This window comes from Oncorhynchus masou, chromosome 21 (assembly GCF_036934945.1).
Source record: "Oncorhynchus masou masou isolate Uvic2021 chromosome 21, UVic_Omas_1.1, whole genome shotgun sequence".
NCBI classification, from domain to species: Eukaryota; Metazoa; Chordata; class Actinopteri; order Salmoniformes; family Salmonidae; genus Oncorhynchus; species Oncorhynchus masou.
Genome location: NC_088232.1, coordinates 27,790,362 through 27,802,179, shown reverse-complemented (window position 1 = coordinate 27,802,179; position 11,818 = coordinate 27,790,362). Strand labels below are relative to the sequence as shown.

General features: G+C 42.5%; 1 protein-coding gene across 1 annotated transcript; it reads right to left on the bottom strand.

The window, feature by feature from the left end:
• Positions 1–784: 784 nt before the first annotated feature.
• On the bottom strand, positions 785–2,636 carry LOC135507372 (psychosine receptor-like). Its single transcript, XM_064926924.1, has 2 exons — positions 2,549–2,636; positions 785–2,353 (listed from the first exon to the last, which is right to left on the bottom strand). The coding sequence occupies exon 2, from the start codon at positions 2,348–2,350 to the stop codon at positions 1,391–1,393; it is 960 nt and encodes a 319-aa protein (XP_064782996.1). The 5' UTR covers positions 2,351–2,353; positions 2,549–2,636; the 3' UTR covers positions 785–1,390.
• Positions 2,637–11,818: the final 9,182 nt, after the last annotated feature.

The window sequence follows — 11,818 nt, the reverse complement described above, 5'->3', positions numbered from 1 at the left end:
GGACTTCAGGTTAGCTGACTCCTTACTCCAATTCGTTTTTGGAAAAGTCATTAGCCTAGGGGTTCACATACTTTTTCCAACCTACACTGTGAATGTTTAAATGATGTACTCAATAAAGACAAGAAAAATACAATAATGTGTGGGTTATTAGTTAAAGCACACTGTTCGTCTATGGTTGTGACTAAGATGAAGATCAGATCAAATTTTATGACGAATTTATGCAGAAATCCAGGTAATTTCAAAGGGTTCACATACTTTTCTTGCCACTGTACACAATCCATGTCTCAGTTGTTTCAAGTGATAAAAATACTTCTTTAACCTGTCTCCTCCTCTTCATCCACACTGATTGAAGTGGATTTAATAAGTGACATTAATAAGGGATCATAGCTTTCACCTGCATTCACCTGGACAGTTTATGTCATGGAAAGAGGAGGTGTCCTTAATGATTTGTACACTCAGTGTATACCAAGATGATAGTGGCCTTATAGTGGACTACAATGCCACTATAATAATAATTTGGTGGGTGCTTGTATTTGTCCTGTTTCAAGTGTGTATTATACTCATGTTTGAAATGGATTTGTTTTTTGCATATCCCAACTCCCTGAGACACCCTCGGAGAGTGGGGTCACGGCCACTACAATGTATGAGGATATCCTCGGGGCAAATAAAATGCCAATTTATAACCTGTGGGACAGTATATCATCCAGATTAAATTACATGATTTTGGTTGATAGCAGCTGTCAGGCAGCTATCTTGTTTTAGAGTCTTTGCCTCCAGTGTGTAGTGGCTGCACATATAGACAAGAAGAGGGTGCCAAATACATACAAATAGAGATCCCACTGCTTTCCCAATGCTGCTACTTGATGGCTTCCGATACCACAGTTTACATGCTGCTCTACTGCCAGTGTTACATTTGACATGAATAAGCAAAAACACTGGCACAGCATGAAGGTTGACAGTTATGACAAGGATTTGGTCAAATAAGAATGCTGACCGAGTAATGTGGTTAAGTTCTATTTTTGGTGATATTAGTACACTTGGTCTCCTCTGAAACACTAGTCTGTAAATGTATTAACAGCAAGACAAAACCTGAAGTGAAAGTGGAATGAAGTTCATCCTTCTGTAGTGTCACGAGGAGGGATGAACGCAGTCACATTAGCCTTGAACGGTTCCTTTCAGAAAAACACGTCTTAGTAGTGATAGCCTGGCACGATGATCCAAACCACAGCACAGTATGTATCCACGTTGGTATAATCTAACAGTCCTTCACATAATACATTTTGGAATGGAGTCTTGACAAAGCATGAGTCAATATTTGTCACTCACAAAACAGTATGAGTCTCTCTCTTAACTCCTCCAATGTTCTGGTTTGTGGTTGAGTATCACTACACTACACCACCTCCTGACTGGTCCCCTCTCTCCTCCCCTGGAGGAAGTGTACCACCTGTGTGACGTTGGCCTTGCCTAGTCTGGTGATGAAACAGTAGAGGAAGGGGTCAGCCAGGCTGTTTAGAGCTGACATGGCCATGCTGATCTTATAAGGCAGGAAAAGCCAGGAGGGTCTCCGACAGTGCTCCAGAAGATCCCACAGGAGCATAATAACGTGGATGGGTCCGTAGCAGAGCCCCAGGGTGAGCAGCACCACCCCCAGGAGTCTTGACACCCGTCTCCTCTCCTGCTCCTCTGTGGCCCGGTTGGAGCGGACCGCTACACAGATGCCCCGGCAGCAGAACGACACCAGCAGGACAGGAAACAGGAAACCCAGGACAAAGCGAGTCAAGTTGACCTGCACCAGCCTGTCCCTCAGAGGATACATGTCGAAGACCTCCAAGTCGTACGAGTCTATCCAGGTGATTGTGGCCGCGTTGAAGGAGATCACCAGCACCCAGATAGCTACGCTGATCACAATGGCCGTGTTCAGCCTTCGCAGGACTGGGTATTTCAGCGGGTGGACCACAGCTAGGTAACGGTCCAGGGCGATACAGCAAAGCAGCCCATCGCTGGTGTAGAAGTTTGTAAAGAGGAGGATGACAGAGATGACGCACACAGCCTCCCCGTGAAGCCAGACACCGCGCCAATGCAAGTACACCCACAGAGACAGACCTATGGTGAATAGGAGGTCAGACAGGGCCAGGTTAAACAGATAAACACCCAGCTCGTTCCTCTGTCTGATGTGCTGCCAGGACACATAGAGGGAGAAGGAGTTGGATGGAATCCCAATGATAATGATGACTAGGTACAGAAAGAAAAAGGGTTTCCTCTCCTCAGGGTAGTCAGCTGGATAACACAGTTTGTCTGAGTCATTTGTGGTGGTGAGGCTGAAATTCTCCATTCCAGCAGTGAAATTCATTACCTTTAGGAAAACAAGGCAATACAACACAACATGACTTTCTATTTCTAAAGTGTAGCAACAATAATTTCGAGACTGTGCATTATTTACCCAAGAAAGTAAACATCCCCCTAAAAGCTTGCATATGGAACATAGCAAGGACATCTCTAAAGCCATTAAGAATCAGTCAGATTTTTTCATAGAAAAAGCCATACTCACGGTTTATACAGGAGAGCAGCCGATTGGACCATACTTCTAATGTAGATTAAAGTCATACCATTATCTGGTGTATCTCCCAAACGATAACCCTCCACACAGACACAGTCCCCACAACACGTACTATAATTCAGAGGATTGCTCAACGAGCTCAGACAAACAGGAAAAAGAAACCATTGCTTCCTGAGACCTTTACTACCGTATAGATATACATGTATATTGAGTTCAATCCATAACATGACAGACAGAGAGAGGTCTAGTGGACCACACTGTACCTATAGTTATAATCTCTATGTTGAGCCATTAACTACATGCTCTCTCCCTACAGTATTGGTTTCACAGTATACACTGGTTATATTAGTTTAGCTTGTCTTGACATAATTGTTTGCAGTGTGATAAAGGATTATGAACAAGCCTTATTGGGAACTTCCTCGTGATATTTATCTCATCCAATTTCCATATAAAAGTCAAACAATGGTTAATGATCCAGCATGTGTACATAGAGATACTTAGGTTTTCCATATTAAATAGTTGTAGAAAATAGGATACTATATCTTCATATTAACATATACTATTTAGGCATTGTACCTTTACAGGAATATGGGTTAGGGTTTGAATAGCTATACATTTGCATAGAAAACATTTGAACAACATTTTTATAGAGTAGTGGATGCTTAAACAACACGCGTGCTGTACTATTATAGCCTCACAAGGCATCAGTGGAATATATTGAGGCAAATACGTTTCCTTAATTACTCTATCATGGAGGCTACTGTCGACAATGTGAGGAAACACACGTATACAAGAAAAGCTAGTTACAGGTCCCAATTCTGAAACATAATTTCAAACTAGCATGCGAGCATATAGCCATTGTTACAGTTTTATTTAAAAAAACAAACAGATAAAGCAACACATCGCGAAACAACTCCTCTCCCCTATTTGACCTAGATAGTTGGTCTGTATGCATTGAGATGTAGGCTACGTGTGCCTTTATGTAGTTCTGTCCTTGAGCTGTTCTTGTCTAGTGATGTTCTGTATTATGTCATTCTGTTTTATGTTTCATGTTTTGTTTTGGACCCCAGGAAGAGTAGCTGCTGCTTTTACAACAGCTAATGGGGATCCTAATGAAAGGAGGAGAAGCCCTGCAGCGCTCCCGTGTGGTGAAGAAGGTAGATGTGAATAGACAGTTCGACACAACACAGCGCTCACTGCCACTGCAGTACGTACCTGCCGTACCCAGTAAAGAAGGTAGACCAAGGTCAGTTAACGATCCACTGAGATGCAGCAGGGGAGATCAGACCCAATGTAGAAACTATGGTACATCACCACAGACACGAGGCTACAGAGGGTGTCCCATATGGGCCGACCCAGGGCCAGCCCCATCCACACCAGCACGGAGATAGTGTAGAGGAGGTCTGAGATTGACAGGTACACAGCCTACTTGTTGCCTTTCCTCATTAGCAGCCAGGCCACCTACAGAGACAGGCAGTTAGCCGGGGAAGCATACAAGGAAGAAGAGGGAGTACGCCGCTACAGTATGTGGCGGTCCGCCCATTTTTGTCTTTAATGCAGGAGTCAGAAAGGTTAGAATTGGTCTGATTGCGTGGTGCTAATGTTGGGTCCGTCTTTGCCTTCTCTGAGTTGGATGACTGCATGCAGGCTGTAGTCAACTACTGTACTTGTATGGTTCAATGAGAAAAGGGATGTTAGGATCCACTCTATTCCATGTGAATTCTATGCATGCAAATTCTTTTTCTGGAACTTGTGAGAATGGCTCTACCAGTGTTCTTAGGGCATACCCTACTTATTTTTTGAATCAATAACACTTTTTGTTCTACAGAATATTGTTAAACTACTAGATGACAATTTAGTGGTTAGTTGAGTAATGGGTATCCAAATATATAAATAAATACTGTAAATGTTACGTATGCATTTGAAGCACATGCATATTTCCCTGTTCCTGTCCCCATGAAGACTTACCTGCAAAGGACAAATTGATAAGTAGGAATCTTATCCGGTTGATTTACCTCTGAAAAGACAGTGACCCCACAAGCACACGTAATGTAACATAATGGTGTGCATGGATTGTTTAGGAGTGTATTTGTGGAAGGTGATATGATGTTATTTTCCTCTTTTGTTTCATTGAGGTAGAGCGGACAAACAGCCTTACTGCATCGACCCACTGTTCTGTCTCCTCTGTCAACATTTGATCACACAAATTGTTACACCTGAGACCATTTCCATGTACTCACAACAGGAGAGAAAAGTTTGGGAGAAGAAAACAAAAACTCCTTGTCTTCTTACACAGATGCCTGTATAACAGTAGGCATATTTCTCAGATATGTTGTTAGAAGTACATTAGGTTACAAACATGGTCAAACAAAAATTGTGACACCCTATTTGAATGTAAATAATGATAATCTGGATATGTTTTTGGATGACATTTGCATCAAACATAATTTATTATTCTACATTGGAGCTATAACCACACTTCTGTCTATAGGCATAGTTCAATCACGAATCAGGACACTATAACCTAATTTCCTTCATGTTTATGATATTAATCTCCTCTAGCGTTGGATGAAAATAGAAAAAGCTTTCATGAGACATAATGGCAGACGTCACTTTGTGACGGTTTTGTAGACAGTAAACAAGGGGAAATTAGTGTGAACAGGGCTGTTTTAACTCTGTTGTAGCTGTTGGAGCCCCAGATGGCTGATTGTTACGGTTTTCTCTGACGAAGAGGTGTAGCAAGGATCGGACCAAAATGCAGCGTGGGAATTTTCATACTTGCTTAATAACGAATAAATACGAACAATACAAAAACAAGAAACGTAACACGAAAACCGAACCAGCCTATACTGGTGCTAACAGACACAGGAACCAGCACCCACGAAACACTCAAAGAATATGGCTGCTTAAATATGGTTCCCAATCAGAGACAACGATAATCACCTGCCTCTGATTGAGAACCACTTCAGGCAACCATAGACTTTTCTAGAAAACCCCACTATACCACAATCCTAATACCTACAAAAAAAACAAGACTAAACCCACCACAAAAACCCATGTCACACCCTGGCCTGACCAAAATAATAAAGAAAACACAACATACTAAGACCAGTGCGTGACACTGATACCCCTGATGGTCCATATAGCAGATAATTGAATGTCATTCACGTAGCAATTATGTCAACCCCTAACTAAATTTAAAATCCCTCCTAAATATCTTGTAAACTGAAAGGGAGGAGACTGCGTGAATTTTATAGGATGTAATATTTGGCACTCCTATATCTGCTGTATGAAAATAAAACATTGGTAACATATTGTTCTTCTAGGTATTTTTTACTTTTGCTCTCACACAATATTTATTTCGGTGCCAAATTTCTGTCTCCACCAAGGAAAATATTTGCACAAGGGTATTCCTCAGAAATGCCCTCATTCAAATGGTGAAAGTTCAACGGAGGTACTCTTGTGAATAGTTTTGATTAGTCCTTAACTCTATTTATGTATTTACATATTAATTACCATCATGCATATATATTACCTATGCACAATGACAAATAGAACAACTGCTCCCCCAAAAATGCAAGAAAAAACCCATTTGCCTAAATGGTTTTAAAAGTCAAGATTTTATCAGGAATTTCATTGCTTCTGCTCTCGAACCTTTATTCTCTCAGCACCAGGGATGTGACTGTTTAACTTAGCATCCTGAAGTGAATGTCAAACATTATTAGTCTCTATCATTTCTTTGTCCTAAATGTCACATGAAATCAGCACTGCAGGTGAGAGAGAATTGTGTGCTGAGAGAGTGAAGGGTGAACTCAACAATTAAACAAGGGTGGTTTGCAGTTCATACATCATATTTATGTGCATAAAGCACACAACAAAGGAGAGTTGTTTTTCAAAGGTGACTTTGGGGACCTCATCAGTTGTTATGATGCAGTGAGAGACAAGAGTAGTGAGTACAACAGAATTTGTGCAAACAGTGGGCCACTCATGCAACAGGCTTTTAAGCTGTGCATGAATCTGTGGGTCAATGTCTCCACGTCACCTTGTGAGAAATCTGGAGCTCTAATATAGCAGCTAGTTAGTGTGGTGGACACCAGCCCACAGATTTGTGCACAACTTGACTGCCTGTTGCATGAGTGGCCCACTGTTTTCACAAATTCTGTTGTACTCACTACTCTTGTCTCTCACTGCATCATAAGAGCTGATGAGGTCCCCATAAAGAAGGCCTACCTAGTGTCTTTGCAGAAGCAGGGGTTCATAGACAGACAGATCAGGGACATGGTGAGCAGCGGCAAGGTCAGACGTTCTACATCCCCCCGGGCCTCACTTGTAGTGCTTGTGAGGAAAAAGGATGGATGAACAAGGTTTTGTGTTGATTACAGAAGCATCAATGCGAAGAACCCTTCTGACGCCTACCCCATGCCTCAAATTCAGGAAATACTGGAGTCCTTACATGGAGCAACAGTATTCAGCACTATCGACCTCAAGAGCGGATACTGGCAGTTGGCCATGGACTGTGACAGCATCCAGAAGATGGCATTTGTTACTCCGGGGGGGCTTATTTGAGATTCTCGCTCTTCCCTTTAGTTTGAAAAATTCTGGAGAATCGCTCCAAAGGCTCATGGAAATAGCCCTTGAAGATGTGAAGGGGAAGTGTTGCTTTGCATTCATTGATGACATCATGGTGTACTCCCGCTCAGAGTAACAACACCTGGAAGAACTGAGAGCTGTGTTCAGCAGGTTGCATAAAGTTGGACTCATGGTGAACCTGAAGAAGTGAAACATGTTCCGGAGTCGTCTACTGGCCAGATGTGAAGGGCATGTATCGGAATACACAAAGAGGTGCATTACTTGCCAGAAGTACAAGTCTCAACTGACTAAGCTGTCGGGTCATCTACAGTCTACTGCCTTTTACCAAAAGCAGAAGGAAACATCAGTACCTCCTAGTAGTCGTTGACTACCGTAGCAAGTGGGATGAATTGTTCCCCATAAGAGAGACGAAAAACCCCAAAGATTGCCTCCATTCTCAGAGATGAAATATTTAACAGATGGGGAACGATTCGGACAGAGGAGCTCAGTTCACCTCCCTCCTTCTCAAACAGGTTTGCCAGAAATGGGGTGTAGTCCAAAAGCTCACTACAACATACCATCCACAAACAAATATGACAGAAATCGCATGCTGAAGACCATGATCACATCCTTCGTGAAGGACAAGCACAACACTTGGGACAGCTGGTTGCCTCCATCAACTCTGCCTGGCAGGAATAAGCAGGTTTCACACCTGCAGAAATCACCCTCGGACGGAAGCTAAAGGGTCCGCTTGAAGAGGCTCATCAGCAAGTCACTTGATCCTGAGCAGAATGCCTACTCACTGCTTGACAGGCAACAGCACATGCTGGAGCAGTTTAGACCCAACGTCTCCAAAACTCAAGTAAAACAGGGGTGTCGCTACAAATCCGAATGCCAACAAGTTGCTTTTGAGTACGAGGATCTGGAGTGAATCAGATCTGACCCGCTGTCCAAAGCTGATGCTGGTTTCATGGCTAAACTAGCTCCTAAGTGGAAAGGCCCAGCCAAGATACTTAAGAGGCTCGATCAACTACTCTGAAGCTCTCCATAGCAAGCCTAACAACAGTGATGTGTATCATGTTCAAAACTTTAAACTGTATTTTGGCCCCTCAGCTTCATTTGAGGGGGGGGGGGCATTTTGACTGCATGTTGGTGGGAGAAAGTGTTTGTTGACAATTAAACTATTTTTATTTTAGCATTTGTGATTTTTACTTTGTGTTTTTACTTTGGACAATTTTTATGAACTGTGCAGCTTGAACTGGTAAGATCAAGCTTTATTTTCATTTTCTCCTTCCTGGATTACATTTTTGGGATATCTTACCTTTACTTGAACCTGAACTGTATTGACTTTCATTGAAGGACAGAGACTATTTTCAAATCAAATCAAATTGTATTCGTCACATTCGCCGAATACAACAGGTGTCGACCTTACAGTGAAATACTTACTTACGAGCCCCTGACCAACAGTGCAGTTTCAAAGAAAAATGGATAAGAATAAGAGTAAAAGTAACAAGTAATTAAAGAGCAGCAGTAAAAAATAAAAGTATATGCAGGTGCCAGTACAGTGTCAATGTATATAGCTGAGGTAGTATGTACATGTAAGTACAGTTATTATGGTGACTATTTTGCATTCTTATTTGTGCCATACATTTGAGTTGATCTGGTTACTCCATCACCAGAGCTATGGTGTAAACTTCACTATGGTGTAGAAACCACAGCTATTAGGAAAAGCAACAGCCAAGAGGTTGGCTCATCTGCAGTTTATTGCTTGGAACGTCTCCACTGTGGTTACCCTGGGTGTGATTAATGACTTGACATCTAAAAATGGACTCCGACACCTACAGAATGCAAATAGTTGAAGAATGTAGTTGGAGGATGGTCATACACACAAGTTAACGCGCTATGTATACAAACATGAGCCAACAGAACCAGTCTGCAGAGGTGTCTTTTTTATAGGGCATCATTGATATTTGTGTCAAGGTACAAATATACTGAACAGAAATGTAAACACAACATGTAAAGTGTTGGTCACATGTTTCATGAGCTGAAATATACAAAAATGCATAAAATGCTTATTTTTCAAATTTGTGCACACATTTGTCTCAGCCTGTCTCATCCTCCAGTATTTATACTGCAGTAGTTTGTGTCGGGGGGCTAGGGTCAGTTTGTTATATCTGGAGTACTTCTCCTGTCCTATTCGGTGTCCTGTGTGAATTTAAGTGTGCTCTCTCTAATTCTCTCTTTCTTTCTCTCTGAGGACCTGAGCCCTAGGACCATGCCTCAGGACTACCTGACATGATGACTCCTTGCTGTCCCCAGTCCACCTGGCCGTGCTGCTGCTCCAGTTTCAACTGTTCTGCCTTATTATTATTGGACCATGCTGGTCATTTATGAACATTTGAACATCTTGTCCATGTTCTGTTATAATCTCCAACTGGCACAGCCAGAAGAGGACTGGCCACCCCACATAGTCTGGTTCCTCTCTAGGTTTCTTCCTAGGTTTTGGCCTTTCTAGGGAGTTTTTCCAAGCCACCGTGCTTCTACTCCTGTATTGCTTGCTGTTTGGGGTTTTAGGCTGAGTTTCTGTACAGCACTTTGAGATATCAGCTGATGTACGAAGGGCTAAATAAATACATTTGATTTGATTTGTTAACATCCTTGTTAGTGAGCATTTCTCCTTTGCCAAATAATCCATCCGCCTGACAAGATTATCATGCTGTTTAATCAAGAAGCTGATTAAACAGCATGATCATTACACAGGTGAACCTTGTGCTGGGGACGATAAAAAGCCACTCTAAAATGTCCAGTTTTGTCACACGACACATACAGTGGGGAGAACAAGTATTTGATACACTGCTGATTTTGCAGGTTTTCCTACTTACAAAGCATGTAGAGGTCTGTCATTTTTTATCATAGGTACACTTCAACTGTGAGAGACGGAATCTAAAACAAAAATCCTGAAAAACACTTTGTATTATTTTTAAGTAATTAATTTGCATTTTATTGCGTGACATAAGTATTTGATCACCTACCAACCAGTAAGAATTCCGGCTCTCACAGACCTTCTTAAAGTTTTTCTTTAAGAAGACCTCCTGTTCTCCACTCATTACCTGTATTAACTGCACCTGTTTGAACACCTTACCTGTATAAAAGACACCTGTCCAAAAGACAACTGTCCAAAAGACACCTGTCCACACACTCAATCAAACAGACTCCAACCTCTCCACAATGGCCAAGACCAGAGAGCTGTGTACGGACATCAGGGATAAAATTGTAGACCTGCACAAGGCTGGGATGGGCTACAAGACAATAGGCAAGCAGCTTGGTGAGAAGGCAACAACTGTTGGCGCAATTATTAGAAAAAGGGAAGAAGTTCAAGATGACGGTCAATCACCCTCGGTGGCTCCATGCAAGATCTCACCTCGTGGGGCATCAATGATCATGAGGAAGGTGAGGGATCAGCCCAGAACTACACGGCAGGACCTGGTCAATGACCTGAAGAGAGCTGGGACCACAGTCTTAAAGAAAACCATTAGTAACACACTACGCCGTCATGGATTAAAATCCTGCAGCACACGCAAGGTCCCCCTGCTCAAGCCAGCACGTCCAGGCACTTCTGAAGTTTGCCAATGACCATCTGGATGATCCAGAGGAGGAATGGGAGAAGGTCATATGGTCTGATGAGACAAAAATAGAGCTTTTTGGTCTAAACTCCACTCGCCGTGTTTGGAGGAAGAAGAAGGATGAGTACAACCCCAAGAACACCATCCCAACCGTGAAGCATGCAGGTGGAAATATCATTCTTTGGGGATGCTTTCCTGCAAAGGGGACAGGACAACTGCACCGTATTGAGGGGAGGATGGATGGGGCCATATATCGTGAGATCTCCTTCCCAACCTCCTTCCCTCAGTAAGAGCATTGAAGCTGGGTCTTGGCTGGGTCTTCCAGCATGACAACGACCCAAAACACACAGCCAGGGCAACTAAGGAGTGGCTCCATAAGAAGCATCTCAAGGTCCTGGAGTGGCCTAGCCAGTCTCCAGACCTGAACCCAATAAAAAATCTTTGGAGGGAGCTGAAAGTCTGTATTGCCCAGCGACAGCCCCGAAACCTGAAGCATCTGGAGAAGGTCTGTATGGATGAGTGGGCCAAAATCCCTGCTGCAGTGTGTGCAAACATGGTCTAGAACTACAGGAAACGTATGATCTCTGTAATTGCAAACAAAGGTTTCTCTACCAAATATTAAGTTCTGCTTTTCTGATGTATCAAATACTTATGTCATGCAATAACATGCAAATTAATAACTTAAAAATCATACAATGTGATTTTCTGGATTTTTGTTTTAGATTCCATCTCTCACAGTTGAAGTGTACCTATGATAAAAATTACAGACCTCTACATGCTTTGTAAGTAGGAAAATCTGCAAAATCGGCAGTGTGTCAAATAGTTGTTCTCCCCACTGTAGATGTCTCAAGTTTTGAGGGACCATGCAATTGGCATGCTGGCTGCAGGAATGTCAGGAATACCATAAGCCGCCAGCAACATCATTTTAGAGAATCGAACCGGCCTCACAATCACAGAAAATTTTCAGCAACACCAGCCCAGGACCTCCACATCTGGCTTCTTCACCTGAGACCAGCCACCCAGACAGCTGATGAAACTGTGGGTTTGCACAACTGTAGAATTTCTGCAC